General features: G+C 36.9%; 1 protein-coding gene across 3 annotated transcripts; it reads right to left on the reverse strand.

Annotated features, from left to right (window-relative positions):
• Positions 1-1865: 1865 nt before the first annotated feature.
• LOC109105943 (hormone-sensitive lipase-like) lies at positions 1866-27967 on the reverse strand. Of its 3 annotated transcripts, XM_042772555.1 has the most exons (14): positions 27852-27944; positions 22490-22524; positions 18737-18978; positions 17696-17980; positions 16020-16110; positions 13931-14076; positions 12851-13036; positions 12035-12187; positions 9957-10101; positions 8460-8687; positions 7332-7472; positions 5055-5308; positions 3351-3611; positions 1866-3221 (listed from the first exon to the last, which is right to left on the reverse strand). In XM_042772555.1, exons 2-14 carry the CDS (start codon positions 22503-22505, stop codon positions 2814-2816), a joined length of 2556 nt encoding a protein of 851 aa, XP_042628489.1. In that variant the 5' UTR covers positions 22506-22524; positions 27852-27944; the 3' UTR covers positions 1866-2813. The 3 variants fall into 3 exon arrangements, with proteins under 3 accessions (XP_042628489.1, XP_042628487.1, XP_042628488.1); XM_042772553.1 differs by lacking the exon at positions 22490-22524 and having other exon boundaries at positions 27852-27967; XM_042772554.1 differs by lacking the exon at positions 27852-27944 and having other exon boundaries at positions 22490-22647.
• Positions 27968-27974: the final 7 nt, after the last annotated feature.

Genomic DNA, 27974 nt, shown 5'->3' on the forward strand with positions numbered 1-27974 from the left:
GTGGGCTGCTGCCTCTGAGGGGAGATGATGCAGCACAGGTTCGCTTCAGTAACGCAGGTATGGCCATTTAAACAGAGGACTAAATTAACATGGTGTTTTATATAACACCCTTGAGATGAATGAGTAATCTTTCTCTGAGGGAGACAGTTTGAGAGTCACACACAGAAAAAAAAGTGGAAAAGCAAGGTGGAAATGTTCAGCAGTGCATTCAAGGTTACATTGTAAAAAAAAAAAAGCCTTACAGAAACAACTCGACTGGAACGGATAAGCACAGAGCGTCAGAGTGTCTTATCGTTCCTCTCCCAGTTCTGTTTGTTTTCGTTATGCTTCCATTAGGGGACTACACACAATGGCTTTTACATCTACAAGCAAAATGGTATTGAGAAGCTTTTCCATGCACAACTAGAACACAAAGTGTGACAAACAAGTTTCTGAACACCAACGGCATGCAGAACCAAAATACCCAGAAGCACAGATGACTAGACATGTGTAGCATACGCACTCCAACAAAAACTGCAGAGTAACCAAGATTTGGTATTTTAAATCTGTCACCAGAAAGGAGCAGCTCTGACACGGTGAAAAGAGCAAGCAAGCAAATCTTTTTATATCGTGACTCTCTTATAAACTCACTCTCAAATGCTGCAATCAGCAGTAGATGGAGCATTGTTTACTCTCAGCAGATAGCTCTGGTTTAATCCAATCATAGACACACCGATAAAGAAGAGGCATTTGACGGGAATATATAATGTCCCAAAAGACATGTCGGGCTGTGCCACTTAGCTGAGCAAATCTTAAAATGGCAGCAAGTGGAGTTATAACTGATTGTTGTTTCAATAATGAAGTTGACAATACTTTAAATAGGATATGTGCGCTATATATAAACACACTGTGGGAGTTCAGGCCACTGTCACTTAGCAAAGCTGTGCACACAAAGGCCCAAACCTCCCATACAGCACTAATAAACTTTATGGAGTGGCAAAACGTTGGCTATTTTTTTTCGGAGACTCAACAGAGTCAATTAGTCCCAGAGAAAGAGGCGACCTGATTCAAATAGAGACATGCTTTCACAGCAGTATGTATCACACATGTGCAGACTGAAAGATTTCATTGGCTCAAGGTTGCTGGGTGTTGAGGGAGTCTGCTTAAAATACCTCTAGGATGTGCTGGGTGAGAATTGAAGAGTGCACTCAAAATGGGTTAGCGTGCACAGGGACAGACGACACAATTGTTAACAGAGGGTAACAAACTGACTGAAGAAACAAGGGATATGGAAAAATAACAGAAGCTTGCTTTGACATGTCAGAGAATGACCAAGAGGGAAAGGCAGTGACAGAGAGGTATAGCCCATCTTTTCTTGCCCCTCTAAGCTGTTGTCCATTTTTCAAATCAGTATATATATATATATATATATATATATATATATATATATATATATATATATATATATATATATATATATATATACTTATCCTTATGACATATATATATACTGTACTTGTCCTTATGACAAGTAATCTAATCTAACATATACATGTAATTATTGTATGATTATAATGAACAAACAAATCTTAATCAAATTATGCCACTTCAACACCACTTGAGACATAAGAGAGAAACTCATCCAAATAATGAAAATTCTGGCATTATTTTCTCACCTTCATGTAATTTCAAAACTGTATGACTTTCATTGTTTTGTGGGAGAAAAACTGCTTTTGTCCATACAATAAACATCAATGTGATCCCATGTTAGTTTGCTTTGGACCCCACTGGTTTTCATTTGGGCAAAAACAGCTGAAATGTTCTTCAAGAAATAGTCACACAGATTTTAAATTATGTGAGGGTGAAAAATGATGACATAACGTACATTTTTGGGTGAACTAGCAATTTTAAGTAAACATTTACATACAATAAACACAATTCTCTAAGTCATTATGAAGATAACAAGACAAAATAAACTATTTAACTTATAAACTATCTTGAGTATAACAAGACAGGACACCACACAACACAAGTAACACTATATCACAAATTCTGTGTCGTGTTTTGTGTAACTTGATCTTTCCTTCCACAGAACACTTGTGGAAATTTGATCATGATTAATTGCATTTAATAATCATTGAACTCTATGAGGACAAAGCAGCATCAGCAATCCCATTCAACTGCTACCCACACAGGACATCCTCTAGGAGCCAAGAGGCAGGTAGATTAATAAAGGGTGATTAACATACACAGTAACACCATATTATAATTTGGTGTCATAAATAATTCAAAAGCTACTATAAAGAAAAAATTCAACCATTAATATATGCTTTTGTCAGTTAACCCCAGTGTGCCTAGCAGCAATGCATTCTATATTGTAGCACAAAGGTATAATATTAAATCACAGTTTGTAGACCGATTTCATTAACACATAAGAACAGTTAGTGCTATAACGATTGAGGTTTGGGTTTATACATCCATTTGTAATGTCTTTCAATGACAGTTATGTGCTGGGATGTTTCTGTACAAGGCAGGATATTAGTCTTTGTGCTGGTATAATGCAACAAAAGGCAAGGTGGTAAACAGATGTAAAGGGAGTGCATGGGTACGCAACCACATTTGAGTAATAAAGCTTGAGGTGTTCTAATTTGAACTTTAAACTAAATACTTAATAATGTCTTTCATAAGTTTAAATTTAATAGTTGGTTAATTCCTTTATTTTTTCTCTCTATAATCTTATCCACTATAATCACTGTGTTATTCACATAATATGACCTTACTCTAACCCATATGTATCTCTTTTGGTATCATTCAGAATGGAACCAGGCCAAAATCTAAGCTAGAATCTTTTCAGCTTCAGATTTAGTGGGAGGGTAAAAACCAGCAAGCCCCTCCTCATCCACAAAGGGAGCCCCTCCTCCAACAAATAACCCCTCCTCCTTCTGCACGGTCACTTGCAAAAGCGGAGTGTGGTCTCTTTTGGTAGCAAAGGGCTCCTGGTTGGTCCGTTCCAGTTTGCGGTGCTTGCGCATCTCTGGGGGAGGGTCTTTCATGGTAAAGACATCCCTGATTCGCTCCATGCATACGTTAGCGGCTTCCCGAGTCTCCCTCGAGAGCTGTGACAGACTAAGGAAGCCATGAGGAAGGTCATCCACGACACACAGGGTCACTGGCTGACCGACATTTCGCAGCCTTTTGGCAAACATCACAGAGTCGTCTAGCATGGGGTCCAGATGACAGGCCTGAAAAAAGAGGGATGAGACAGATGGCAAAAAACTGTCTCAGACACACATTTGAAATCGGTTTCTCTTCCTGAAAATGTTTCCACCACATCTTAAATTCATCAGCTGTAAAAGACTGGTCACTCTTACCACTATGTGTATGGGAGGTAGTCCCTTTAGCATGCTGTCTGGAGCCAGAAGGGGGGACATGTAGGGGTTTCTGGCAATGGGAGAACTCTGCATGTTCATCTCTGCTAATTGCTCTGACCGTAGAGGCTCAAAGCCCTCTGGAAACTCCTGGGGTTTCTCAGAGTCCTCCTCACCACCAGGGGGCGGAATGGCCACAGATGAAAAGGATTCTGATACTGAGGGATCTACTTCTTTGCAGAGGAAGAAACTCACATCCTCGGGCTAGGAGAGAGGTGGAAGTAAATAAAGGTCAATAAGATATGAACCTGAGTTGATAAGGTTGGATCAACGACAGATGATTTTTTAATTTATTATTTACGCCACCATTTATAGGCTTAAACAATTGTTTTCTATTTTAATTATATTATATTAAACATTTTACATTAAAATTTAATTTATTCCTGTCAAAGCTGAATTATCAGCAGCCATTACTCTAGTTTTCTGCATTAGATGATCCTTAATAAATCATTCTAATATGCTGATTTGTCATTGATTATTATCAATGTTGAAAACAACTGTGCTGCTTTTTGTGGAAACAGTGATACATTTTTTTCAGGATTATTTGATCAATATAAGGTTCAAAAGAATAGAATTGATTTTAAATATAAATATTTTGTAATATTATAAAATGTATTTTACTTTTCATCAATTTAATGCTTTATTGCTGTATTAAAAATATTAATTTCTTTAAAAAACAAATGTATGGTATATTAGCTGTATAATTAAATACATGTATAATATAAATTCACATATATATTTATTATAATTTCTACATACATTTATGTTAGAAAAAAAAAAAACTTTTTTAGTTATTGCATTTGTTATATAGGACAGTGCATATTTGTAGGGAATGTAGAAGAAGGGAGGAATGGGTTCAGGAAAGGCTGAGATGACTCATTTGTACCAAGCAGCAAGAATTAGCGTTTCAAATCCTGAAATTATTCACCCATCTGACGTCATCATTTAATGGGATTCTCTGCGGGATTTTAACACATACTTGAACAATGGCATGCAAAGTGACATCACTGCAGCATAATCCTTTGCACTTTATCAGAGTTGCGCAACTTGACAAAAAAAAAACAAAAAAAAAAAACAAGTGATTTATTTGCACAGAGTGTGCCAGACTGAAATAACCAGATCAAAACAATTTACTGCAAGCTATTAAAATCAGCCAGTGTTAAGAGGCCAGTTAATTTTGTGCATTAGACAGCCTGACTCTGATGCTAATTATGGCATAACAAACTCCTGTTTTTCTGCCACCAATGGCAATTTGATACTCTTTACAAACATCTGTGCTGCACTCCAGCAAACATACCAGATTCTTACTAACAAAGGGGCTGTCTGTTATTTAAATGTTATGTTTGACTATGATTTAAGCAATACTGTTAAACTGTTGAAGGCTAGGTCATTCTCACTCTAGATAGCAAATTAATCAGCGCACATATTGGCATATGTTTCACACATTCATAAAGCCATAAAAACAGCCTGATGGATGCTGTGTAGCAGAGATTGGCATCCAAGTAGAATGCAAATCAGCATGTTGATTAATATGACTCACTGTTGCAATCTGTAAAAGTGAGAACTTAAACACAGCGGGAGCTTTAGGAACACGGTGAAAGCAGGAATTTGATTAAACCCTTTAAAGCACTAAATGAGGAGCTGTACCTTGCTCTCGGGTGTCAGTGTGATGTCAAGGATGGAGTTGTGGTTGACTGTGGTGGTGCTAAGGTGGTTGGCAGTCTGGCTGGCATTTTTCTGTACGTTGCTGGCACCGCTGTTAGTGTGTGTGCCCAAGTCCTGGCATGTCTGGCTCTTCAGAGACCCTTTCTCTAGAGAGTATTCAGACGCCTTACCAGACACCGGAGGGTCTGTATGAGGAGAGGTCAGAGACGCTTCTGAAACACTCTTTCTTACAGAGTCTAAAAGGGAAAAGGGGAAGAGCAAATATTTAGGTAGTTATTTTAATAATAGATGTCATTTCAAGGTCATTCTGGATACATAGATGTTTTATAATCACATATATTGCCTGATGATGCTCTCATGTTATCATTTAGTTAGATAAATGTCTACATGAGATATTAACAGGCCCAAAATGTGAAGGCAGATAAACAAAACCACAAAACTAAGGTAATTCTGAATTCCCAAGGCAAGTTAGGCAATCAGAAGAAAGGAAATTCCTCATAAAAATCTCATTCAGAGATCATAAACATTTCTTAATGCAAATATGCAAAAAAGCTAAATGAGAAAGTAAGAAAGATGTAAAAGGAGTACAAATGGGCAGAAGGTAGGAATTTTAAGCACAAGGGGTGGGGGTTTACAAAGACCCTCACACAGACATTGGTGGAGGCTGTTGGCGAGGAAACAGTTGCCAGGGAGAGGTAAGGCATGTGACTGGCTCATGTGAAGTGTGTGTGTGGCATTAAACAGACACTCAGTAAAATATTAGGACCCCTTAAACTACCATACAAAGAGACATGGACTCATATGACCGACAGACATACCAGCTACAACACAGCTGTATTGCTCATAGCCATAATCTTGTGAAAAACTATTCTCAGCAACGTTAGTATAGTGAATAATGAATGCATGGCCATCATTAAGCAATTAGAATGCTTTGTGTTGTGTGACCACACTAATGATGCCTTTTAGACACACTGTATTGACATCCTGCATAGCCCTACTCTTTCTTTCTCTGTGTGAGCTAATAAACTCAAATGAAATGAGATCTGGGGTTGATAGTAGTCCATTGACTTACAAACAGACGGGCATTCGGCACAACAGAGTATGTGAGGCCATTACAAAGAGCTTTGATTGAGATGGTTATTATCAGATTTTCAGTTCAGCTGTGCGACTATGCAATCAAAATCGCAATAAAAAATAACTGAGGAAGAATAAAAAAGCGGAGACAATTTGTAACAATTTTATTATAAATGCAAAATATAATGCTACCACATCGGTTATCAGCCAATATTACAGTTTTTTTGTTGTGAATTGATATTTCATATTTAACTGTGCATGCTCATTTTGATCACCTTCACACCATCTAAAACTCAATTGAAGTTTATCTTTAAAAACGCTAATTATAAAAAAACATTACATGTACTCTTTAGCAAATCTAAATTCTTAATTTAAATGTTGCGATGCCTAAAGTCACTTGTAGCATTTTAGTTTTAAGTGTTTAAATAGTATATCATTTTATTTTTGATTAAGAATCTTAAAATAATTATTGGCTCATCTGTATAGTCCAGTATTTTAATATTGTTGCATCCCTAAATTTTAATTAGCATCTAAATATATATATATTTTTTTATGCATTGAAATCTTTCATTAAGCAATCAGTTACAACTGCAGCAAAGAAAGGATGGCAGCAATCAATCGAAGTAAGGAGGCGGGGCTAAACCACTGGTGATGGAATACTATGGGAAGATCAAAGGGTTTCCAAGTTAGAAACACTGTTGTAGAGAGGAGGAATCATGGGGTTGTGGCACCATAGGCAATTCCCCAATGTCCATATATCAGACTTCCAGGTATGATTCATCAGCCTGCTTAGATGATGGATGCAGACTGAACTAGGGCCTCCATCCAGGAGCATTCAGTCAGCACATGCTCAGAAGAACCACTTTCCACAACACTATCTGTGGGTCACGCACCACAAGCTGGAGAGTGAGCTAGAGAAGCTACCACATATAGCTCTGAACAAATCCCAATTATCACCATGGAGCCAATTACATGAAGCAAAGCAGAGCACTACGAGGGCTTTGTATGCGTTAATTTACACCTAATTAAAACAGATCAAATAATTAGCCAGCTGCACTATTACAAAGGCATCATCATCAGTGTGTGTAGGCATTATAATCATAAAAAGTCATATTGATAAATGTTGTTTAGACACTCAGCATGGTGAGTTAGAAAATACAATACGTCACACTCATATACAGGTACCTGCACCCCCTCTGTCCAGCAGTGAATGGATCCAGTTGGAGGCCCCCTGTTTGAAGTCTCGTAGCAGCAGTGCAGTATCTCTCCTCACCATGCTGAAAGTGCTCACCTTCTCCACCTGCTTCTCCACATGTGGATCTGTGCCTACTCACAGCAGAGAAGGACAAAGGGGAAAAGCAAATAACATATAGTAGGGGTAAAAAAACTAAATCAAACTATTTTTACATTAATAAAAAAAAACTAATACATCAAATTAATAAAAAAAAGAAAAAAACGAAATCGAATTAAAACTCAAAAGTAAAAAAAAATTAAACAAAGGAACAAAACCTTTTTAAAACAAGCAAAAAACAAACAACAAAATCATATAATACAATGATGTAAAATGTTTCTAGGTGCTAAAATGCTTCTTTATTACTAGGTCTTAAGAGAAAACAGCGAATTTGAGACATGCATATGAATGAATTTGTACAAAAACTTGTATTGTCATTAAAGCGAAAAGGCAAGAAACCAAATGCTAAGATATTCTGATTTTACAATCCCCAAAAATATATTATCCCTCATGTTGCATTTTAGGTATTTTGACCCAGAGAGGAATTCATTTTTCCAGAAAATGCTAGTTAATGTTGCCACATTGTACAGACTTTGCTCACACAGGGTATAACAACTTTCCAAAAAATGTTTGATCATATTCGTACTAATAATATAATAATTGGTAATTATAATAAATAAATTAATTGGTAATTGGTATTTGGGATCCTGCCCCCCCCCCATCCTGTTATACTTGTGTTACAAAATCACCAGCCTACAAAAAACCTACAGAGGAAAGAAAACACACGCTGTGGGCAACCGATTTGACTTCATCATTACTATGATTGAAAACACTACTAATCGAATCATTTATTATAAAATACAAACCTATTAATCTATTCCTGACATGTGTGCCTTCACTTAACTTTACTTGTTGAAATCACTCATCATCATTAAGGTGTCTACACTCCCTAAATTACGAATATGCTAAACTTTTACCAGCGATAAATTACACATTGGACCTGACCGTTCCAGCTCGCTGATAACATGAGTCACAACACAGCGCTATTTGTCATAAAAATCCTATTACGGCTCCAGACTGACCTGCGTAAGCGCTGAGGCAGCGTGCGAGCACACTGAGGGGCAATAGAGGGTCCATGAGGGTGAGCAGGCGGGATGGCGAGGCGTACACGGTGAGCAGGGTGGCAGGGTATGCGGCGACGATGCCATCTGGCATGCGCACACCGTGAGCAGCGGCCCGCATTGACACGGTCACACACAGGTTTCCTCCTGCACTGTCACCGGCCAAACACACACGCTCACCGGTCCAACCTGAGGAGGAGAAGGGCCAACAGAAGAGATTTAGGAAGCAGCGGACCAGAAAACTAAGTGTGTAATAGATCAAAAAAAAAATGAGTGAGAATCAAGAAGATAAATAAACTGCATAATTTTCAACTTCAAATGAAGTTCCATTTTTTGCACTGATCTGAGGCAGTCTGGCATGGTTTTCACACCAAATACACCCAAAGATAATTATTAGCAGTGCGTGATCTGCGTCATGATCCTGAGAGAGATACTGTAGCAGAGGTGAGAGAACACTGAATGATGAATATGTTTACGCTGCTGTAGTCAGGCCGAGTGTGAGCGGAGTTTCAATAGGCGTCTTTGTTCCCTGTGGGATCTCGACACCAGCACAGCACAACAGTATGACAGATCGTCAGGTCGGACGATTTCACTTGTCTTGTACCTTAATCATCTTTCTTAAGGACTAATCAAGTCACTGAATGACACAATGTAGAAAAAATAGAATTCAAAATTTAAGAAGCAGTCTGGAAGATGGATGATGCAATTTCTGTAAATATTGTATTCAGTGTTTCATTGAAGTGATAATAGAACTAACATAATTATATCCATAAAATAAAATACTTCTCCACAAAATGTAATCTGGCATTCTGGAAGGAACTTTCTTTTTTTTTTTGGAGTGCAGGTTTTGTCACCTCCGATGGGTGAATGTCAACCTCAAAAAAGACAGCAGTATTGCATGACAAAAGGGTTGACAAGTGCAGCCACCTCCCTCTGAAAATGAACTGGGAACGCGGGTGTTAGTGCATACTGTATAGAGCATAATGTCCTAAAAGCACAAAGTGTATAAAAGCATAAAAGCTTAAAATCAGCATGAAATGGAAATTCACCCTATTTTCAAAATGCATTTAAGATCTTGTTGTGAACAATTCATTATTGAATATGTTTCTTTTTTTCCTCACAATATTTAATCAAAATGTCAGAACTACACCATCCAGTGAAAACCACAGACTTCTTTTCTGTTGATGTACGCCAGACTTCTCCAATAATTTAGTCTGCTTAAACCCCTGCAAGTTCACATTCATCTGCCTCCACATTTGAGTGCAACACCTGCATCTCAAAATCCAACAGAACCTAGTGCCCGCCCAATAATTTTTCTTTTTCAATAAGCCATTATACTCTGATGTACATCACAATATGGATAAAAAGATCTATCGTTACTTTCGTTTCATAGCAACTTTAAGAACAAATATGAATCACTGATATCATGGGATTAGGAAGTATAACTATTCTTCTCACCTAGCAGGTTGTGGTTCTTGATGGCCCAGCAGTAGGCATAGAAACATTCCTCCAAAGCCCGAGGAAACGGGGCCTCAGGGGCCAGAGAATAGTCCACTGAAAGGATGGGGGCATTCAGGTCTTGGGACCAGCTCCTCAGATACGGCTAGGGGGAGAGAGAGAGAGACACACACACAAATGAATAATTAAATTGCTACATTTTTAGATGTAGCATATTGCAGAAAATCCATCCCAGGATTTCCAAGTTTAGTTCCATCTTCCCTTAGTTTTTCTTACTTTATAGAGCATGTGGTATTCGTTTGGTTTCATTCCCTCCCCTCCAGCAACCTCACACTTGACAACTGACTGCAAATTTGCACTCAGATCTGCTTCCATTTAGTTTGCAACTCCCACTTTCTACGATCCAACCAATTTCCTTATGAATAAAAATCAAGTCCTGCCCTTCATTTTTCTAGTCTGTTTCATTTAGAAATATGTCACAACAGGGAAGACAAATTGGTCGCAATTTCCAGATCGTGCTGACTTTAATTTTTAGCATTTAATTGCCTGTTTTACCTTAATTTAATATCTCAACTGATGGGTCCTAATCCTCAATACCATACTTTTTTCTTCCGAGTCTTAATATGGCTACCTACTTACTATATATGCAAAAATCAATACAATGACGGATGAAGTTTGTCCAAATTAAATTTATATTACACATCATGCATATTTCTAGAGGGTAATTTATAAGAGAAGTAAGTCTTTCCTCAAATGTAGTACATCTAATGACTTTAAATTATAGCTTTATTTTGCAGGTGTGTCAATGAAGCAGATCTAGCATTTTGCTGACTGATAGCAAAGATCCACATTTTCAAATCCTGAACTGCTTTCCCAGCTCACACCCCTAATTCCTCTCTGAATCCTGACATCTTTAAGACAGCGGTTTCATTGTGACTGCACTGCTGCAAAGAGCCTGAATTATGGTCCTCAACACTAAATGTTCACTTCAAGTAGCTTCTGTCATCCTTAATACACGCCTGACGGCACCTCATCATGCATTTATGTAAGAGAAAACACTTAGGGAATGAACATATTTCTTCTCAGATATTTCTGTCTCTTTACCATTTTTTTCCCAGTCTCCCTCTCTGTTTTGTTTTGTAGTTTAAAGACATGATGTGTGCTGACAGGCGTCACAACATGTTGCTATGACTGCCAGTTACATCTCATATCAATGTGTCCATTGTTGAGTGGCGCTCGCTCAAGCAGCTAATGCATTGTGTCGAGAACGCAGGCTCCCGCTGGTGAGTGTTTGTGACGTGAAAGTGAATTTTGCATGAGAGCGGTGATAATATGATACTTTAACAGAGCAAGCAGTCTCATACTTTGCACAAGACACTGGACACAATTGAACGCAAATGACCAATATCATACTCTGCTTGCCAAGAAGCTGCTCTGCATAATAATCAACAGAAGAGGCACTATTTAAAACCACTGAATGAATGTTCAGACATAGAGGTGGGATCCTGGGTGACTGCAGTTAATGTCTAAAGTATTAAAGTATTCAAAATTAAATGATGCCATAAGCAACTCTAAGGGCTGCAATGAATCTAAGGGTTAAGAGAAGCTCTATATACTGTAGTGTTTTGGTCTCTGTGGACGTTCAGAAAATAACCTCTCATTAAAACACATTTTAATTGTCCTCTAATATCTAATAATGACCAACAGTGGACAAATATAAATCATAGAAGAATTCATTATCTTGATTTTTCTACATATATTACTAGTCTAATTTCATACCAGGTACTAACACTGTTATCACATTAGTAAACAACTGTGGGACGGTCTTTACTTATGTATTTTTATTCACAAATTAAATAGCAATACATAATGTGTGTTACACTGTTCTCACTGTTATGTATTCCCACCTCCAAGGCTCTAAGATATTCTGCTTCCTAGATAAATCAAAAAAATAATTAAAATAAGTCTACAATTCTATATTTTTTTCATCAAGAGCAAAAGCATCAGGTCTGCATGATTCAAGGTAGGATGGAAAGGGTGTGTATAGGAAGTATAAGGAGAAAGAGACAAAAAGGTACCTCATGTGATTTGGAAGTCTGTGCCACAAAGCCTCCTCCGTGGAAGTGCAACACCAGCCATGGGGAAGGAGGACTGCGCTTCGTCTTCAGGCCCAACGAAAGAGATATCTGGCCCCCCTCTGAGCGACACAGTGCTAATAATTTCTCACTGTCCTGAAGACACAAATGGACTATAAGCACCATAACAATGGAGAGCAACATAATAAAAATTGTAAAAGATTATTTCATTACAACACAGCTTCATGAACAATCTTTATTTTGAATCTCTTTGAAGCTCTATGCCCCACACAAAGGCAAAAGCTCTCATTTAGACAAGAGACGAGTAATTAAACGCTACGGACGTGCGGTTCTTAAACACATTTACGTTACAGCTGGATCAATATGAGTTCAAAGGGTCTCAAGCAAAGTCAAATAGGCTTTTTTAAACACCATCACACCAAGTCATCTATACTGCAGCCAATTCAAGTCCTCCCAAGACACCAAGAGGTATATCAGGAATTAAAGGGCTTTAAGTAAAGGATAAAAGGAGAAAGAGTCAAGCTCAACCACTTTATTTAGCTAAGCACATCTCATTACGACTGGCAGTGCTTTTAGTCATTCCTCGCTATCTGTGCATATTTATTTATTTATTGACAAGATAAGAGCATGTAGAGTGGAAAATTGACTTTCTTTGAAGAACAGAGAATTCAAATTATGAAAATGAAAAGTTTATGCTTGAGCTTGTGTGAGGTGGAGGAGGAGAAGGAAGAAGAGACATAAGCGAGAGGCAATTATGATTCAAGACTTAATTAAGACTGTCAGTGTGAACTGTTGTACCTGTCCTTCTCTCAGCTCATATGAGATCAATCTCATCTGCACAGGCCCCCGGCCAATGTGAGCTGCAGGAGGAGACACAGTCACCATGTGGGTGGGATCTGCTGCAAATGGCAGGTCAAAGGGCAGGGAGGGAACAGAAAGAGCTCGATTCACCTTCACTTGTGTGGCCGTCATAGACACCAGACTCGAGAGAGATAGAGAGAGATGAAATAGAGCACAGATTAATTTCAGTTTCATTACTATATGAATTGAACTTTGCGATATGAGAACTTGGACGGGTTATAAGTGCTCAGTGTGCAATCTGATCAGCTGTAGCAAAAGATGGTCAATTATATATAAAAAAAAAACACTGGTGCAAGGAGTACTGTATGTTAGAAGGGTTTTATTACTCAAGAGAATTGCTTTGAACAATTCTAATGTCTGATCTATGAGTGTTGAGTACTGAAAGTAGGGCAAAACAATTAATTATTCTGACAAATATTTTCGTTGCAATTTGAACTGCATTATTTCCGATGCTAGGTTATCAAAAAAAAAAAAAAAAAAAAAAAAAATTTTGCCCAGTACTCTGCTGTCAGAACTCTTTAAATGTGTTCAAACTTTAGAAAAAAAGTTCTCTCAGTTGAACCAAATGTGAACTGAGTAAAAATACAGCCAGCTCTATTCGAACCCAGACTGGGCCTAAATTTAAAAGTAGAATTTTTTTGGTCCACTTTAGTTGTGAAAGAGATTTATTAAACCAGCCTTACTTACTTTTTCATTGTATTTCACATTTGGCAGGTGTCTGGTGTTCATTTTCAAAGAATCTAATCTAATCTAATATACTACAATATACTATAATATACTATACTATACTAAAATTTAATATAATGAATTCATTTTATTCTTATTTTATTATTTCAGTGATAATATGCTTCTGGCATAATTTCTTCACTTTCATGCAATTTTTATTTTATTTTAAAGAAAATCTATTTGAGATGTGACCTTGCATTATTCTTAAAACGGAAGGTCACATTTCAAATTGATTCTCTTTCAAATAATTGTGCTGCCATAGCTAAAACTGGCAGGATGGTTAATACTAACTGATAGAACTTCAGTCTCCGTTATGTTCCAGAATGCCTTCCAGAAATGAACATCCAGGTTCTGAGTGATGCGTTCATACTCCTGACCTCTCAGTTCAGGGTCGATGGCATACTTCCCAGACGTCAGGAAAGAACTTGCTGCTACACCTGAGAGAGACACAGACAAACAGACAGTTAGATGAATGGCTGTCTACACACAGTAACTGGCACATCACAGCAGGGCATCATACGTAGAGAGTAAAACAGAGCAGAAAGACATGAAAGTGGGCTCCCAATCAAAAGAAACACACAGATAACCACCTTGAAATTGCATCACCTTAACAGACAAGCATGAGCAATTAGTTTAATATTTACAAATGTCAATAGACAATAAATAAAAAAAACAAACAAACTAAAAACTGATCCGTAACCAGTCTTGTTTTTTCTGTTCTCATGGTGAAATTCAGCATATGAACTAGGGGTGGGAGGGAATACGGTATTTCAGTGTTTTTTTTCCTCCTCCAAAAGTTTTACAAAAGCATTATTTATGCCATTTTGAAAGCAGTATATATATACAAAACTCACTTACTGACAGACAGTTGCTTTCAAATGTTCATGTGCACTTTGTGTGTGTCCGTTCTGAATAGCTCTTGTGGCATGCAACTGTACAAGACTCTGTGTAAGCAGTTAAATGCACTTTCATCTTTTATGATGCTAAATTATTGTAAACACAGACATGATTAAAGGACATGACAAAGCATCTGATATGTTAAAACAGATTTGTGCATTAGTGTGAATGCAGCCTATTAAACTTGCTGTCTGTCATCAGTAATAATCAAACGGCAATAATAAGAAAAAGAGAAAAATCCATCACAGCGCTTGTCTGGAAAACTTTCAGATACTAAAAGCACTCTGAGATACTGAAGGCACTTTTTATTACTTTATATTTGTTTGTATGTTTTGAAGCTGTAGTTAGATAATAATTCTTCACATACAATTTCTTAATTTATTATTAATTTGTAATTATTAAAAAAACTTATATAAGAAATGAAATAAAAATAAACAAATCAATTTAATATTCAAATTTGGTAAACTCATTCATTAATAAGACAAAAATTGTAGATCAAGAATCGTCTTTGAATCAGATTGTGATTTCCAGAATTGAAATCAGATTGTGAGGTGCCTAAAGATTCCCAGCCCTAGTAGGAACAAGCACTGACCATCTCTCTAGAGGAAACAGGGTAATCTACCAGCAGAATGGATGACAGGTTTGGGAAGGACACAGATTTCTCTCATCCATACCGTCCTCTGTGAGAGCTACTCACCATATGGAGCAATATCTCCTGCCTCCACTAGGGCGCAGCATTGAGCACAAGAGACAATATTAGAATGCCTCTGCGGGTCAGAGGGTATACTTTTGTAACTGCACTTTTGTGTCTTAAATTAACACTAGAGGAAAACCTGCTGTGCAGACCCTCGCAAAAGATAAAGAAATGTGAAACAGTGACCTGCTCACATAAATCAAAGGGCATGTAAAAAAAAAGCTTTATCAGGGCACACTTAGTCTCAGCCTCAGACTTCACGCCCATGGACCGTTGGCTAAACGTCTGATGCATATGGGACACAAAAATGGAAACACTTCAGGAGTGTTGAAGTCGTCATCGGATTGGCTGAATTATACAGGAATTCCGGGAGACGTGTGTGTCGTGTTCTTTAACGTTCCGCCTGGAAACAATGATGCCGTGGCGCCAAACCCCCTCACAAAAGAAGAAAGCCATCGTGTTCACAACTGTGACGATGAGCGCTTATCAGGATCAAGTAAACACTGGAGTTTCAAAAGTATGTGAAAAATTCATAGTTTGTGGAGTAGAATCTTTACAATATGTCCCAGAGTTTTACACACCGGTCCGTTATTGTGGTGACATTCCCAAGCCCCGAAATGTGATGCTGAATGAAACGAACTGTGATTAGTTGTTTGACATGTCAATCAAACGGCCTCATGGGCGGGCCTTGGCCAATGAAAGCTGCCATAGATTCCAGACCTTCAGCTGTCAGTCTGAAGGTCTGGATACGCGAGACTAGGGCACACTGAACGTGACAGCTATACTGACCTATCCCTGACTGATGCTTCTTGTAGTTGTCTCCGAAGGCAACCAGGCTAATAGCAATTGACTGCAGGCATGGACGGATGGCAGGAGTAAACTAGAAAGGAAGGAGAACAAGCTATTCAGGTGGATTATTTTCACCTTAGAACATGAAAAATATGGCAGAAATAAGTTAATAGTAAAAACATTAATAATACTGTGTAATATTATTACAGTTTATATTTGTTTTCTATTTTTATACATTCTAAAATGTAAATGATTCCTGTGATGGCAAAGCTGAATTTTCAGCAGCCATTACTCCAGTCTTCAGTGTCACATGATCCTTCATTCTAATATGCTGATTTGGTCCTCATGTTTGTAAATAATTCTTAATTGCTGCTAATATATATATATATATATATATATATATATATATATATATATAATATTTTACAATATTACTGTTTTTACTGTATTTTATGATAAAATAAATGCAGCCTTGATGAGGGAAAGAGACTTTCAAAGACATTAAAAAAAAGTTTAGAATTATTAAACTTTTGTCCTGCAGTTTGTATGTACGTTTACAATATATATTAAAATGTACATTGCCGTTCAATACTATCTTGTAGTATTCCAAAAACATGTATGGGAAAACTCTGCCTTAAAGGGATAGTTCACCCAAAAATGAAAATTACTCCATGATTTACTCACCCTCAAGCCATCAAAGGAGTATATGAGTTTCTTCATTCAGACGAATACAATCTGAGTTATATTAAAAAATTTACTGACTTTTTTTGGATTTTGAAGCCAAAAAAGTGCATCCATCCATTATAAAAAGCACTCCACATGGATCCAGGGGGTTAAAAAAGGCCTTCTGAAGCAAAGCGATATGATTGAAAAATATCCATATTATCCAAACTTTTTAAACTGTAATCTCTAGTTTCCGCTTACTGTCATACGCACATTCACAAGAGAGTGTTCACAAGAGTTCCAGCAGATGATGCAGGACGTAGGCATAGTGTAGTATTTGTTTGGTGAGAAGTGAGTGAGTGGAGAGAGAGAAAAAAAAAACGCTGATGATTTATTAGTAGTGAAGGAGGATTTTTTGAGAAGAAACACATATGGTGGAGGACTTCGATATAAGCCAAGTGGAGATTGGTTTTCCTTTGCTGTAAACAAAACTTGGTTCTTGCGAGACTAGCATATTCTCACCAGAGCTTATGCTTCACCTGTATCCTTCATCATCCGCTGAAACGCCACTCTCTCGTGAATGTGCGTACAACAGTTAGCGAAAGCTAGAGATTACGTTTATAAACTTTTAAATATGGATATTTTTCTTACAAAAACGCACTGCTTCGCTTCAGAAGGCCTTTATTAACCCCCTGGATGGATGATGGATGATGGATGGATGCACTTTTTTGGGGCTTCAAAATCTCGACCACCATTCACTGCCATTATAAAGCTTGGAAGAGCCAGGACATTTTTTAATATAACTCAGATAGCATTCATCTATAAGATGACTTGAGAGTGAGTAAATCATGGGGTAATTTTCATTTTTGGATGAACTATCCATTTAATTACCTTTTGAGTCTACTTAGACAAAATACCTTCAGATTTCAACCTTACAATAAGTGTATAAATGTGATAACCTTGTCAATGAAATCCTGAGAGCCACAAACTCATGTGCTCATAAGCAAACACACCTGAAATCCAACACAGCGGCCATAGAAGCAGCCCTTGTGCATGGAGGCATACTCTCTCAGGAAGCTCTGACTGAGGCCACTTTCCTCCTGGAAGAAAAGGTTGCCGTGGCTGTTGTCATGAAGCAGTCTCTGAGCTAGATAGAGCAGCGCCTTGAGCTGACACAGAGCACTACAGTACGCCTCCATCTCTGCTGCATTATGGCTCGCACGGAAAAAGATGCTCCGCCTGTTTGATGTGATATAGCGCCCTTTGTGGATGATGTGGAGGAGGCAACAGCGCACCACCTGAAGAAGAGGAGGACAAAGAGTGAGATGAGGTCTGAAGGGAGGTGTATGCAGGAAAACATAAGCACATGCATCATGCTGGAGAGAGAAAGAGCAACGTAAAAACTACTTATTGAGAGAAACACTGAAAGGAAAAGAGGGGAAGGACAAGGACACATGCCTTCAGCAGAAATTAGCTTAAAGGAACAATTGACCCAAAAAAGAAAATTTGCTGCCTCACCCCAAGTCCATCCAAGATATAGATGAGTTTGTTTCTTCTTCAAAACAGATTTGGAGTAATTTAGCATTATATCACTTGTTTTAAAAACATCACAATAATCGATATGTAACTCCAGACCATCAATTAATATATTATGAAGTGAAACACTTTGATGATGGATTTGTTTCTTACAAACATGCAGCTTTTCACATTTACAAGATGTTAATTGATGGACTGGAGTCATGTGGATTACTTATGGATTATTGTGTTGTTTTTATCAGCTGTTTATACTCACATTCTGACAGCACCCATTCACTGCAGAGGATCCACTGGTGAGCAAGTGATGTAATGCTAAATCTCTTCAAACCTGTTCTGACAAAGAAACAAACTACATCTTCATCTTCATCTTTTTGGGTAAACTATTCCATTAACAACTGCAGGCTTTGTAAACCAGCTAACTGTGATGACTGACTGCTGAAAATAATGCACTGGGAGCATCTATTTTTTAGCAGGGAGGAAACACACAAACAACTTCTCTTGCACAGTCAGAAACACACCTTAACAAGGGAGCGATATCCATTGGCTGGAATATGAGGGTCAAAGTCAAAATGGTGGTAGATGGCAGCAAATCCAGAGATGACAGGCTCCAGAGTCCGGGCGTGCTCCTGGATGGTGGTCATGGCATCCACAAGGCGCTGGGCTGCGTCCCCGGGTTGGCCCTTTGTGGCCCCAGAGAAGAAGTTGGCATTTTCTTCACACACATCATACAAGGCAGTGAATACTGCCTTGGTGTCCATCACTAAAGAGAATCAGACGGGTTGAGGACAGAAGAATTACTTCAGATTGGCACATATTCTGACACACTTTAAAGCCAATATAGAGTGATTAAGCCCAGGACAAAAGCCAAGCACTTGTGTAGACTGTGGTTCAAAACAGCGCTATAAACATTTTGTAGATCAATCAACTGGAAATGCTTCAGACAAAGCACTTCTTTCTTCTTCAGTACTTTGTCATGTTTTCCAGTAAATATTTAAACATCCCTAAAACAAGATAAATATACTTTTTAAAAAATTAATTAGATATAAGAACTTGTTTTAGGGCATATACACTACTGTTAAAATAAAAAGATTTTTTTTTTTTTGAAAGCAATACATACTGAACGAAAAGAATAATGCAAAGATGCATCAAACGGATCAAAATTGACTACATTTAAAGACATAATTGTTACAACAAATATATATCAAATAAATGCTGTTCTTTTGAACCTTCTATTCTATTCAACTACTATTCTATCTTGAACCTTCTATAACTGTTTTTAACATTGATAATGATATTAATATTAGGATCATGTGACACTGAAGACTGGAATAATGGCTGCTGAAAATTCATGGTTATAGTCGCAGTAATACATTGCATTTTAAAATAGAAAACAGTCATTAAAAATAAAAAATTTTCACAGTATTACTGTTTTTATTGTATTTTTTGATCAAATAAATGCAGCCTTGGTTTCACCTTGGTGAAACTTCTGAACAGCAGTGTATCTCTAAAGGTTTTTTTTTTTTTAAGCATAAACCTTAATTTTATTAGATTTTAAAACAAGTTTAAAACAAGAAAAAAAATGCTAATGGGAACGCAAAGATATATTTTATAAAGACAACCAAATTTTAATTAATTAAATTTATCGTTTTTAGGGGTCTTGCAATGATTACTGTTAAATAAGACAAAAAATACTGTTTAAAAAAAAAAGTTTTTTTTATTTTTATGAAAATATACTGAGCTAATTGGTCCTACCACTATCACACATACAACTATGCAGCCAATAGCCTCTATCAGGACAAATTACAATACACTCTCATCTTGAAGAAGCTGACTGCTAAGAAACTGCTATTGCTTGTTTTCTCTACAGGAAAATACAAGAGCGAACTTCAGGGGACAGAGGCTGTTGACAATTTCACTGGACATACTACTGAGTAACCAGTGACGGATGGGCATCAGCCTGCTACTGCACAGTCATTCACACACTCATGCACATTTATCTGATCAGGATTGACATGCCAAATACAGAGACAATACAGGTGAGTAAGGTCTCTCAGTGACAAGATTATGACTAGGTAAATCTGTTATACTCAGTGACCAACCAGACAACTGAGAGAATCACAGGCAACTGCACAACAGCAGACAATGACAGGAATAGCAGGACCCTAAACAAACATTCAGCCTTTGCATGTTCTCATAGAAAGGGATAGCATGTAAGTTAACTATATATTTAACATCATCTTATATATATTTTTATCTGATTCGAATTTGTGTTTTGATCCGATACTGAGTGGTCAAACCCTAAGCAACAGTTAAAGAAACTTTAAGTCTTACTTTACATTATGGTGAAAATATGTTTTACAAACAGCATAAAGGGTTTGTGCTTTGAATGTCGGAACCCAAAGTGCTTACTGCTTTGGTTGTTGGAACTTTTAGTGTTTATTTTGTTTGTGCAATGAAGAGTTTTCTGCATTTTGATTACATTTTGATTTGATTTTATTTTGTATTTTTTTTCTGATTTATAGCTGCTTTGTGTTTTCTTTTGCTCATTCTCTTCTCAGACGTTCCAAACTGCCCTTTTCCCCTCTGCCAAAGTATCTCAATGTTGCCCCTCTACCTCCCACCTGTGACTGGCTGTGATCTCTTCCCCTCCTTGGCAAAAACAAGACATATTTCTCTCTCTATTCTCTTCCATTCTGTACCCATGTCCTCATTCTAAAGGCTTCAGCCAAACCCTGAGAGATTAGTGTCCTAATCTGTGCATGGGAAACCAAGTATATGTTGAGTCTCCTGCGCAACTGCTTCCATTCAGAGACAATAATTCAGCAACTAGGTCTCCTTTAAAACTAGTCCTGAGTCTTGAGGTCTGAGAAATAACTTACACTGCTGGATTTCAGTTCAGAAGAAGATATCAAAGTACTGACTAAATGACCCTCATGCTTGTGAATTATCTAAATCCTTCCTTATGGACACAAGAGAACCTACAACTCAATCCCTTTACTCAATGAAAAACTCCCAGCATCACTTTAACACAGCAAAACAAACACAAGGACACCTGAAAACATTCCAAAATTAAGAATTATAAACTTTCATAAAGAAAGTTAATTTTTATCTTTTTTTAACTGTCATTAATTGGTCAAGAGACTTGAATTCGAATTCAATGCTTTTAACCAATTTATAAAGAAAAATATGGTCAAATTTATGTTAAAGCTAGGTTAAATATGAATTAAGCTTGATTACAACAGAATAGAAATTTCAATTCATCTCACAATTTCAGAACTCAGAAATTCCCTGGAAGTCTAAGGGCAATATTGGGTGTGTTGCTATCATAGACATAGAGCACTGCTGTATTATAAATCAGTAACGTTGAAGGTAAAGAGTACAACTGTAAAAAACAAAAAGAAAAAAAAAAAAGGTTCATACTAGTTTGATTAAGAAAGCTATAAATGCATGTCACTTCACTTAGAAGCTAAAAATTAACCAAGACTAAATTGTGAAGTAAATGAACTGTATTATATTTATTCTGTTCTATTATATAATCTGATTCTTTGCTCAAGAAACATTTCTTCTTATTATCAATTTTGAAAACAATTGTGCGGCTTAATATTTTTGTGGAAACTGCAATATTTTTTCCGTGATTTTTTTGTTGAATAGCATTTATTTGATATAGAAATCTTTTGTACATTATAAATGTCTTCACTGTCACTTCTGATGAAATCAATGCATCCAGGTGGAATAAAAATATTTCTTAAAAACTATTTTTGAATGGCAGTACACACACACACACACACACACAAGAACTGAAAAAATCTTTGTTACTTTTTAATTTAGTTGATGGACAGAAGATGCTAAGTAGGACATTGATCAATCACCAGTCAACTGATCAGTTAACACTGTTCATTCCAGAAGAAACACAATCCAACTGGAAAAATACATCAAAAAATGAAAGATCCCAACTGAAGCCAGAAAAACAAAGCATACCTGATGCTATCTACTTTGAATGTGATATCTACAGCCAAAGCCTGGCCTAACCAGCTAAACCAAACTACTACAAGGACACCTGCTCTTTCAGTGACACTGCGTTAGAATTCATGAATACAAGTTACCCACACAGCACGATCCACAGCAGAGGAGCAACAACAACACACTTTTAAGGTAAACAAGGGGGTGAATCGGAGCTTAAGTGTGAGAATCTACAACCTAAAAACATGCAGAACAGAGCACACACACACAAAAACACACAGGGACTGATCCCCGGAGAGTCTGAACGTTACCCTCTTCAGAACTCATGCTGGAGTCCTTGTACGTCCTGTCCCCTCAATATCCGCACAGCCGTGGAGCCAGAGAAATAGAGACATGGGAAGGGGGAGGTAAACAAAAGGGGAAGACAGTAAGATAGAGTGTTTCGATTGGATGCCCTCCCTCCCACCCGTTCATCCCCTCAGATCACAACGTGACATTCTGTCCCTTTCTTTTTCATCCTTTCTACTTTTATGTGAACTCTTCTTCCTTTATTCTCATTCGTCTCATTCCCTGGAGAGAACAGCTTTGTTATTTTCTCCCATACCAACTGTCCCTCTGTTCTGGTGAGATGGCTTTTCACCCAGTGTACAATGAAAACAAATTACTCACTGCAACATGCACACATGTGCCACACACACACACACACACACACACACACACACACACACACACAGTGTTTGCTGTTTACAGGATCCAGGCTAACTGTGTCCTAAGACCAACTAGCCTCTACAAAGCCATAACTGCCTGAATAACCTTTCACTCTATTGGTTGTATCACCAGTGACCTTCACCCTAACTGGATGATCCAAAACTGGCACCTCTCTTTGACACAAGAAGGTCTAGACAGAAACAAACAATGAGCTCAAAAAATTATTTTTGTGATTTCTACACCAAAAGTGTTGCATTACGATACTTTAATTAGGTCATAAGGCAATTGTATTAGATCATATGGTGAGACAGTAATATCCATGTCACACTGTATAATAAATCAATTGCTAAAAGGTATTTCTGTTGAAATAATAATAATAATAAAACTACACAGTAAACAACGTTGAGAATAAGTAACATTAGTTATAAATTCACCTTCAATAACTAGGAATGCACCAATAATTTTGGCTAATACAGAGAAAACTATTTTCAAGCTATGGACGATATTAAAAATAAATTAAATGAAAAAAAAAAACAAAAAAAAACAAACATCAATTAATGCTAAAAACAAAGTATATGTATATTAATGCATAAGAATGTATTTTAAATTAAAAATAAATAGTTTATACAAAATATTAATTTAACAGTGTAAATAAGTTATGTTAATTAATTTACTTTCATATGGTGAGACAGTAATATGTACATCACAATGTATAATAAATTACTATAATTAAACTTTCAATCTATTACTAAAATGTTATCCTGACAAAATAATAATAAAAAAATCTGTACAGTAAACACTGACATTAGTTTGATAAGTTCACCTTCAATAACTAGAGATGCGTGATGCAGATAATTAATTTTATTTTATAGATGATTAAAAATAATATAAATTAAAAAATTAAAACACTAAAAAAATCTGTTAACACTAAAATCATAATTGCTATAAGTGAATTTCCTTATTTTAATATGAGGAAAAACAATTTATACAAAAAAATTCATATAACGGTGTTAATAAATTATGTTAATTGTTAGTGTTTTTAAAGATGAACTTAATAAGTGAGTGTTATATAATAGCAATATTTTTTTTTAAATCTACAGTATATGTAAAAATAGGGGAAATAAATGATTAAAAATCCAATACTGACTAATAGAAAAAAAATAACTAAAAGCATACACCATACATCCCTATGAATTCTTCCCTAACAAACTTAAAATTGGATAAAAAAAAAACTACATTGGAAAAAAATACATTATTATTCTTTAAAATGCAATAACTGTCTACTGACCTCTATATTTATCACAAACTTGAATGCACCTCTAATATTCCAAATGCATATGCTAGCACTTATTTTATGGCTAACAATTAAGGGGAAATTACTCCATACATTTTCAAATGTCAAACTATCTGTTGGAATAGAAAAAAGTGCAAGATCAACACAGGGTTTCTGCAGGATTTTTAAGCTCAAATTTAAGACTTTTTGAGACCTTTTTTACGACCTGCACAAATAAAATTAATACAGTACCATATGAATGGGGTAGGAACTGTAAAATGACTGTAAAAAGCATGATTTACAGTTCAGATACAAGTTTTCACACAAAAAAAAAAGTTTTATAAAATGATAAACTTTTTTTTCTAAACATTTCAGCCTTTAAACCATTTTTAAGAAAATGGATGAGTCAAAAGTATTATTATATAAATTTAAACAATTATTATCAATAAATTATTATATTAATTAAATAACATATAAATACATTTTACTGTTTAAATTTTTATAATGCATTATCTTCTTATTGATCCACCAGTTCACATTTACAGCTCTGTGTGTTTGCAGGGTAAAAACCTGGGTCGATTTTCCCATTGGTCTGAACAAAAACAACCCCCAATACTGTTACAAATCCATCTTATTTTTAGCACAAATTACAAAAGGCTTGCATATAGATGGATTTGAATATCTTCATTGGTCAAAGACCACACATTTCTAAAAAGAATCTTGAGACCTGACCAGACTGAACTTTCTCTCTCCGTTCTACATACAGTACATACATCCAGGACCACATCCTTTATTGATTCGGCTGGCAATAAAGAGACAACGGAAGGCCGTGAGCAGACCTTTGTCCCAGATTATTTTGTAAATGTGGTAAAATCATCTCAACAGTAAAAGAAAAACAATGCACTGGCACAGACATCAGTTAAGAGTTTCCTCTCAGTCTCATCCAAACCTGACCGCAGCAAGTAATCAACTTACCTACACATACAAAATGTGTTATGGTCAATATTCATATGCAAGAGTATATGCAGAAAAGATCTGTAGTCCTGCACATTCTTGCAGGACTAAAGATCTTTCCTTTCTGTTCTTCTGCACATCCAAGACCTCAGTTAAAGGGTTAGTTCAGCCAAAAAATTAAATTAGCTTCCTTTCAGATGAATCCAGTCAAAGTTATATTAAAAAAAAATTTGTAAGAAAAATATCTATATTTCAAACGTAATAAACACTTTTCTCTCACTTCAGTTATCCGTCATACACGGAAGCCATCATGGCAGATGTCGTAGTACGTTGGTGTTTCGTGATTTGTGACAAATCTGGAGAGGGAACAAAACAAAACGCCGGTCACGAATTAGAAGTACAAACCGAGGATTTATTTCGATATAAACCAAGAGGAGACTGGTTTTCCTTCGCTAAAGTAAGGAAACTTTGCTTTCTTTGCTCCTATAAATAAACTATAAATAAACTTGCAATACTAGCATATCTCAGAGGCGTGTGCGCTGCAGATACATGCTGCGTCATCCGGTATAACTATGATAACTAAAGTGAGAGAAAAGTGTTTAATACATTTGAAATATGGATATTTTTCCTACAAAAACACATGCATTCACTACAGAAGGCCTTTAATCACGCCCCCGGAGCCGTGTGCAGCACGTTTTATTATGAATGCACGCGCTTTATTTGACGACTTGTGGACTGTTCAACTGCAACACCCGCTGACTGCAATAATAGAGCTTAGAATACCCAGGACAAATTTTTTATATAACTCCGACTGGATTTGTCTGAAAGAAGAAAGTCATATACACCTAGGATGACTCGAGGGTGAGCTAACCCTTTAAAATGGCTGAGTGAGGCATTTAGATGGCAAATCCTCTCACAGATCAAGGCAAGGGTCTACATTGAAAACCTGAAACCCAAACAGCCAGTGATGTACTGGCCATTGCAACAGAGCAGCAACCTCCCGCTCTCTCGCGTGAAGCCAACAAGGAAGTGACTAAAACTGTAATTCATCAGGTGGCCGCTTGAGGCTGGCTGCAAAAGGGAGTCAATCCCATAGACTCCCCATGTAAAATGCCCAACTTTACAGCAGAAAAAAATGTTTACAGCCTGGTTCAAAAAATGATTTTGGTCTATATAGCTAATTTTGCCCTTCATGACAACTGTGAGGGGGGGTGAATTTTTTTATAACTCATCCGTTTAAATTATATTAAGCCTTAAAGTTCTGCATAATTAAGGGCGTGGCCACTTGAGTGACAGGTGGATTGCCGCTGTTGAGAATGCCGTCGAGCTAGGTGGGCGTGGCTTCAGCAACCAGCTCCCACCTTTTTGCACATTTTCAATTATCCGGGAGAGTCGCGCGGTGACGCGCTGCCAAGATAGCGACGGCCCGCTCTGCACACTTTGAGCTTCAAAACCGCTCTTCAGGAGTCTACGGGTGACGTCACGGACACTACGTCCATGTTTTTATACAGTCTATGGTTGCAGTCACGGACACTACGTCCATGTTTTTATACAGTCTATGTTTTGAAATAAACAGATCGTTCCGGTCCTTGATTCTGATTGGTTGAGCCGCATTCAAAGCTGTTGTAAATTACACTACAAACTTTACTTCTGTGTGTTGCTCGGCAACCACTTTGTTGGAACCACAACTGTTTCTGAGGAACTATATTGTTTGGTGGAAGAACACTGTTTTTATTTATAGCATTACACTTTATTTGCTCTGTTTTATTCTGTGAAACATTACTACTTATGTGGAATAACCGTTTTATAAAAGCAATAAGCCTCGTGAAGCCATGGTTTACAGTGAATGTATAACAGCTAAGGGGCGTTGTTAGGCACAATGCGAAGCGGAGTTTTAGCCCTTCTTGGGGCTTATTGCTTTAATTTAAAAGGCCAAAGTGGTTTGATAACACTAAAAACAGCTGGTTCTAAATGAGGTTCAAAACATATTGGCCTTGTGCCATTTTACAAAACCTTTCTTTTGTGGAAGATAAATGAAGATAACATGGTAAATGTCTAAGTTTTTTTTTCTGTCCATATGGAAATCAACAGTCATTCTTCAAAACATCCTCCCACAAAATAAAAGAAAGTCACATGGAGCAACACAAGGGTGAGTAAATTTTCTTTTCTTTCTTTTTTTTTTTTTTTTTTTTTTTTTTTTTTTTTTGAGTGCACTATCCCTTTAAAAATCATCTACACTTACTACACACATCTTTACTGTGATTATAAGCTTAAAGCACACACTCTATCACTCCTGAATCAGGGCATCCGAAAGCATATCCTGAGGTACTACAGCAAAGTTTAGACAAATACTCACAGGTCATTCAAACGCATGTATATGTATATTCTCTCCTGTCTAATATGTGCTGTCACCACACTTTGAATAAAATGTCATCCTTAACTAGAAATGTCATCAGTGAATAACTGCAGCAGTGTTATTGTACTGCATAACACAACATAGTTCAAACGTAATGGCAATCTTATTAGACATTTTAAACCCTATGTTTACATATTAGTGAGGAAATAACAGTGCTCATACGATGTGCTAAATTGTACCAGCATTAATGTACAGTAAGCGCTCAGGCTTTAATCTTCTGTTTGACACTTCTGAAACTATCTAGCCGGGAGCGCGGATGACATTTTATAAGAGACAACTTGCACCTCCAAAAAGCGTTTATGTTTATTAAATGAGTATATACCTATTGGACCTTCTTTGTGTTTTGACGAACGTCTTCTGTTTACTGCTCTTTCAAGAACACCGCTCCCAGCCTTCTTTGCAGACGCCATCTTCCTCAAACACGAATTATTACCTCCCCCTCTGT

This window comes from Cyprinus carpio, chromosome A16 (assembly GCF_018340385.1).
Source record: "Cyprinus carpio isolate SPL01 chromosome A16, ASM1834038v1, whole genome shotgun sequence".
NCBI lineage: Eukaryota > Metazoa > Chordata > Actinopteri > Cypriniformes > Cyprinidae > Cyprinus > Cyprinus carpio.

What these genes read in the sequence shown, in the direction of transcription:
- LOC109105943 (XM_042772553.1), bottom strand. Translation starts at nt 27,939, where the DNA reads ATGGCGTCTGCAAAGAAGGCTGGGAGCGGTGTTCTTGAAAGAGCAGTA. An exon ending in ATGAGCTGAGAGAAGGACAG is followed by an intron (nt 12,188 to 12,850) that starts GTACAACAGTTC and finishes TTGTGTCTTCAG; the next exon opens with GACAGTGAGAAATTATTAGC. An exon ending in TACCTCCCATACACATAGTG is followed by an intron (nt 3,222 to 3,350) that starts GTAAGAGTGACC and finishes CTCTTTTTTCAG; the next exon opens with GCCTGTCATCTGGACCCCAT.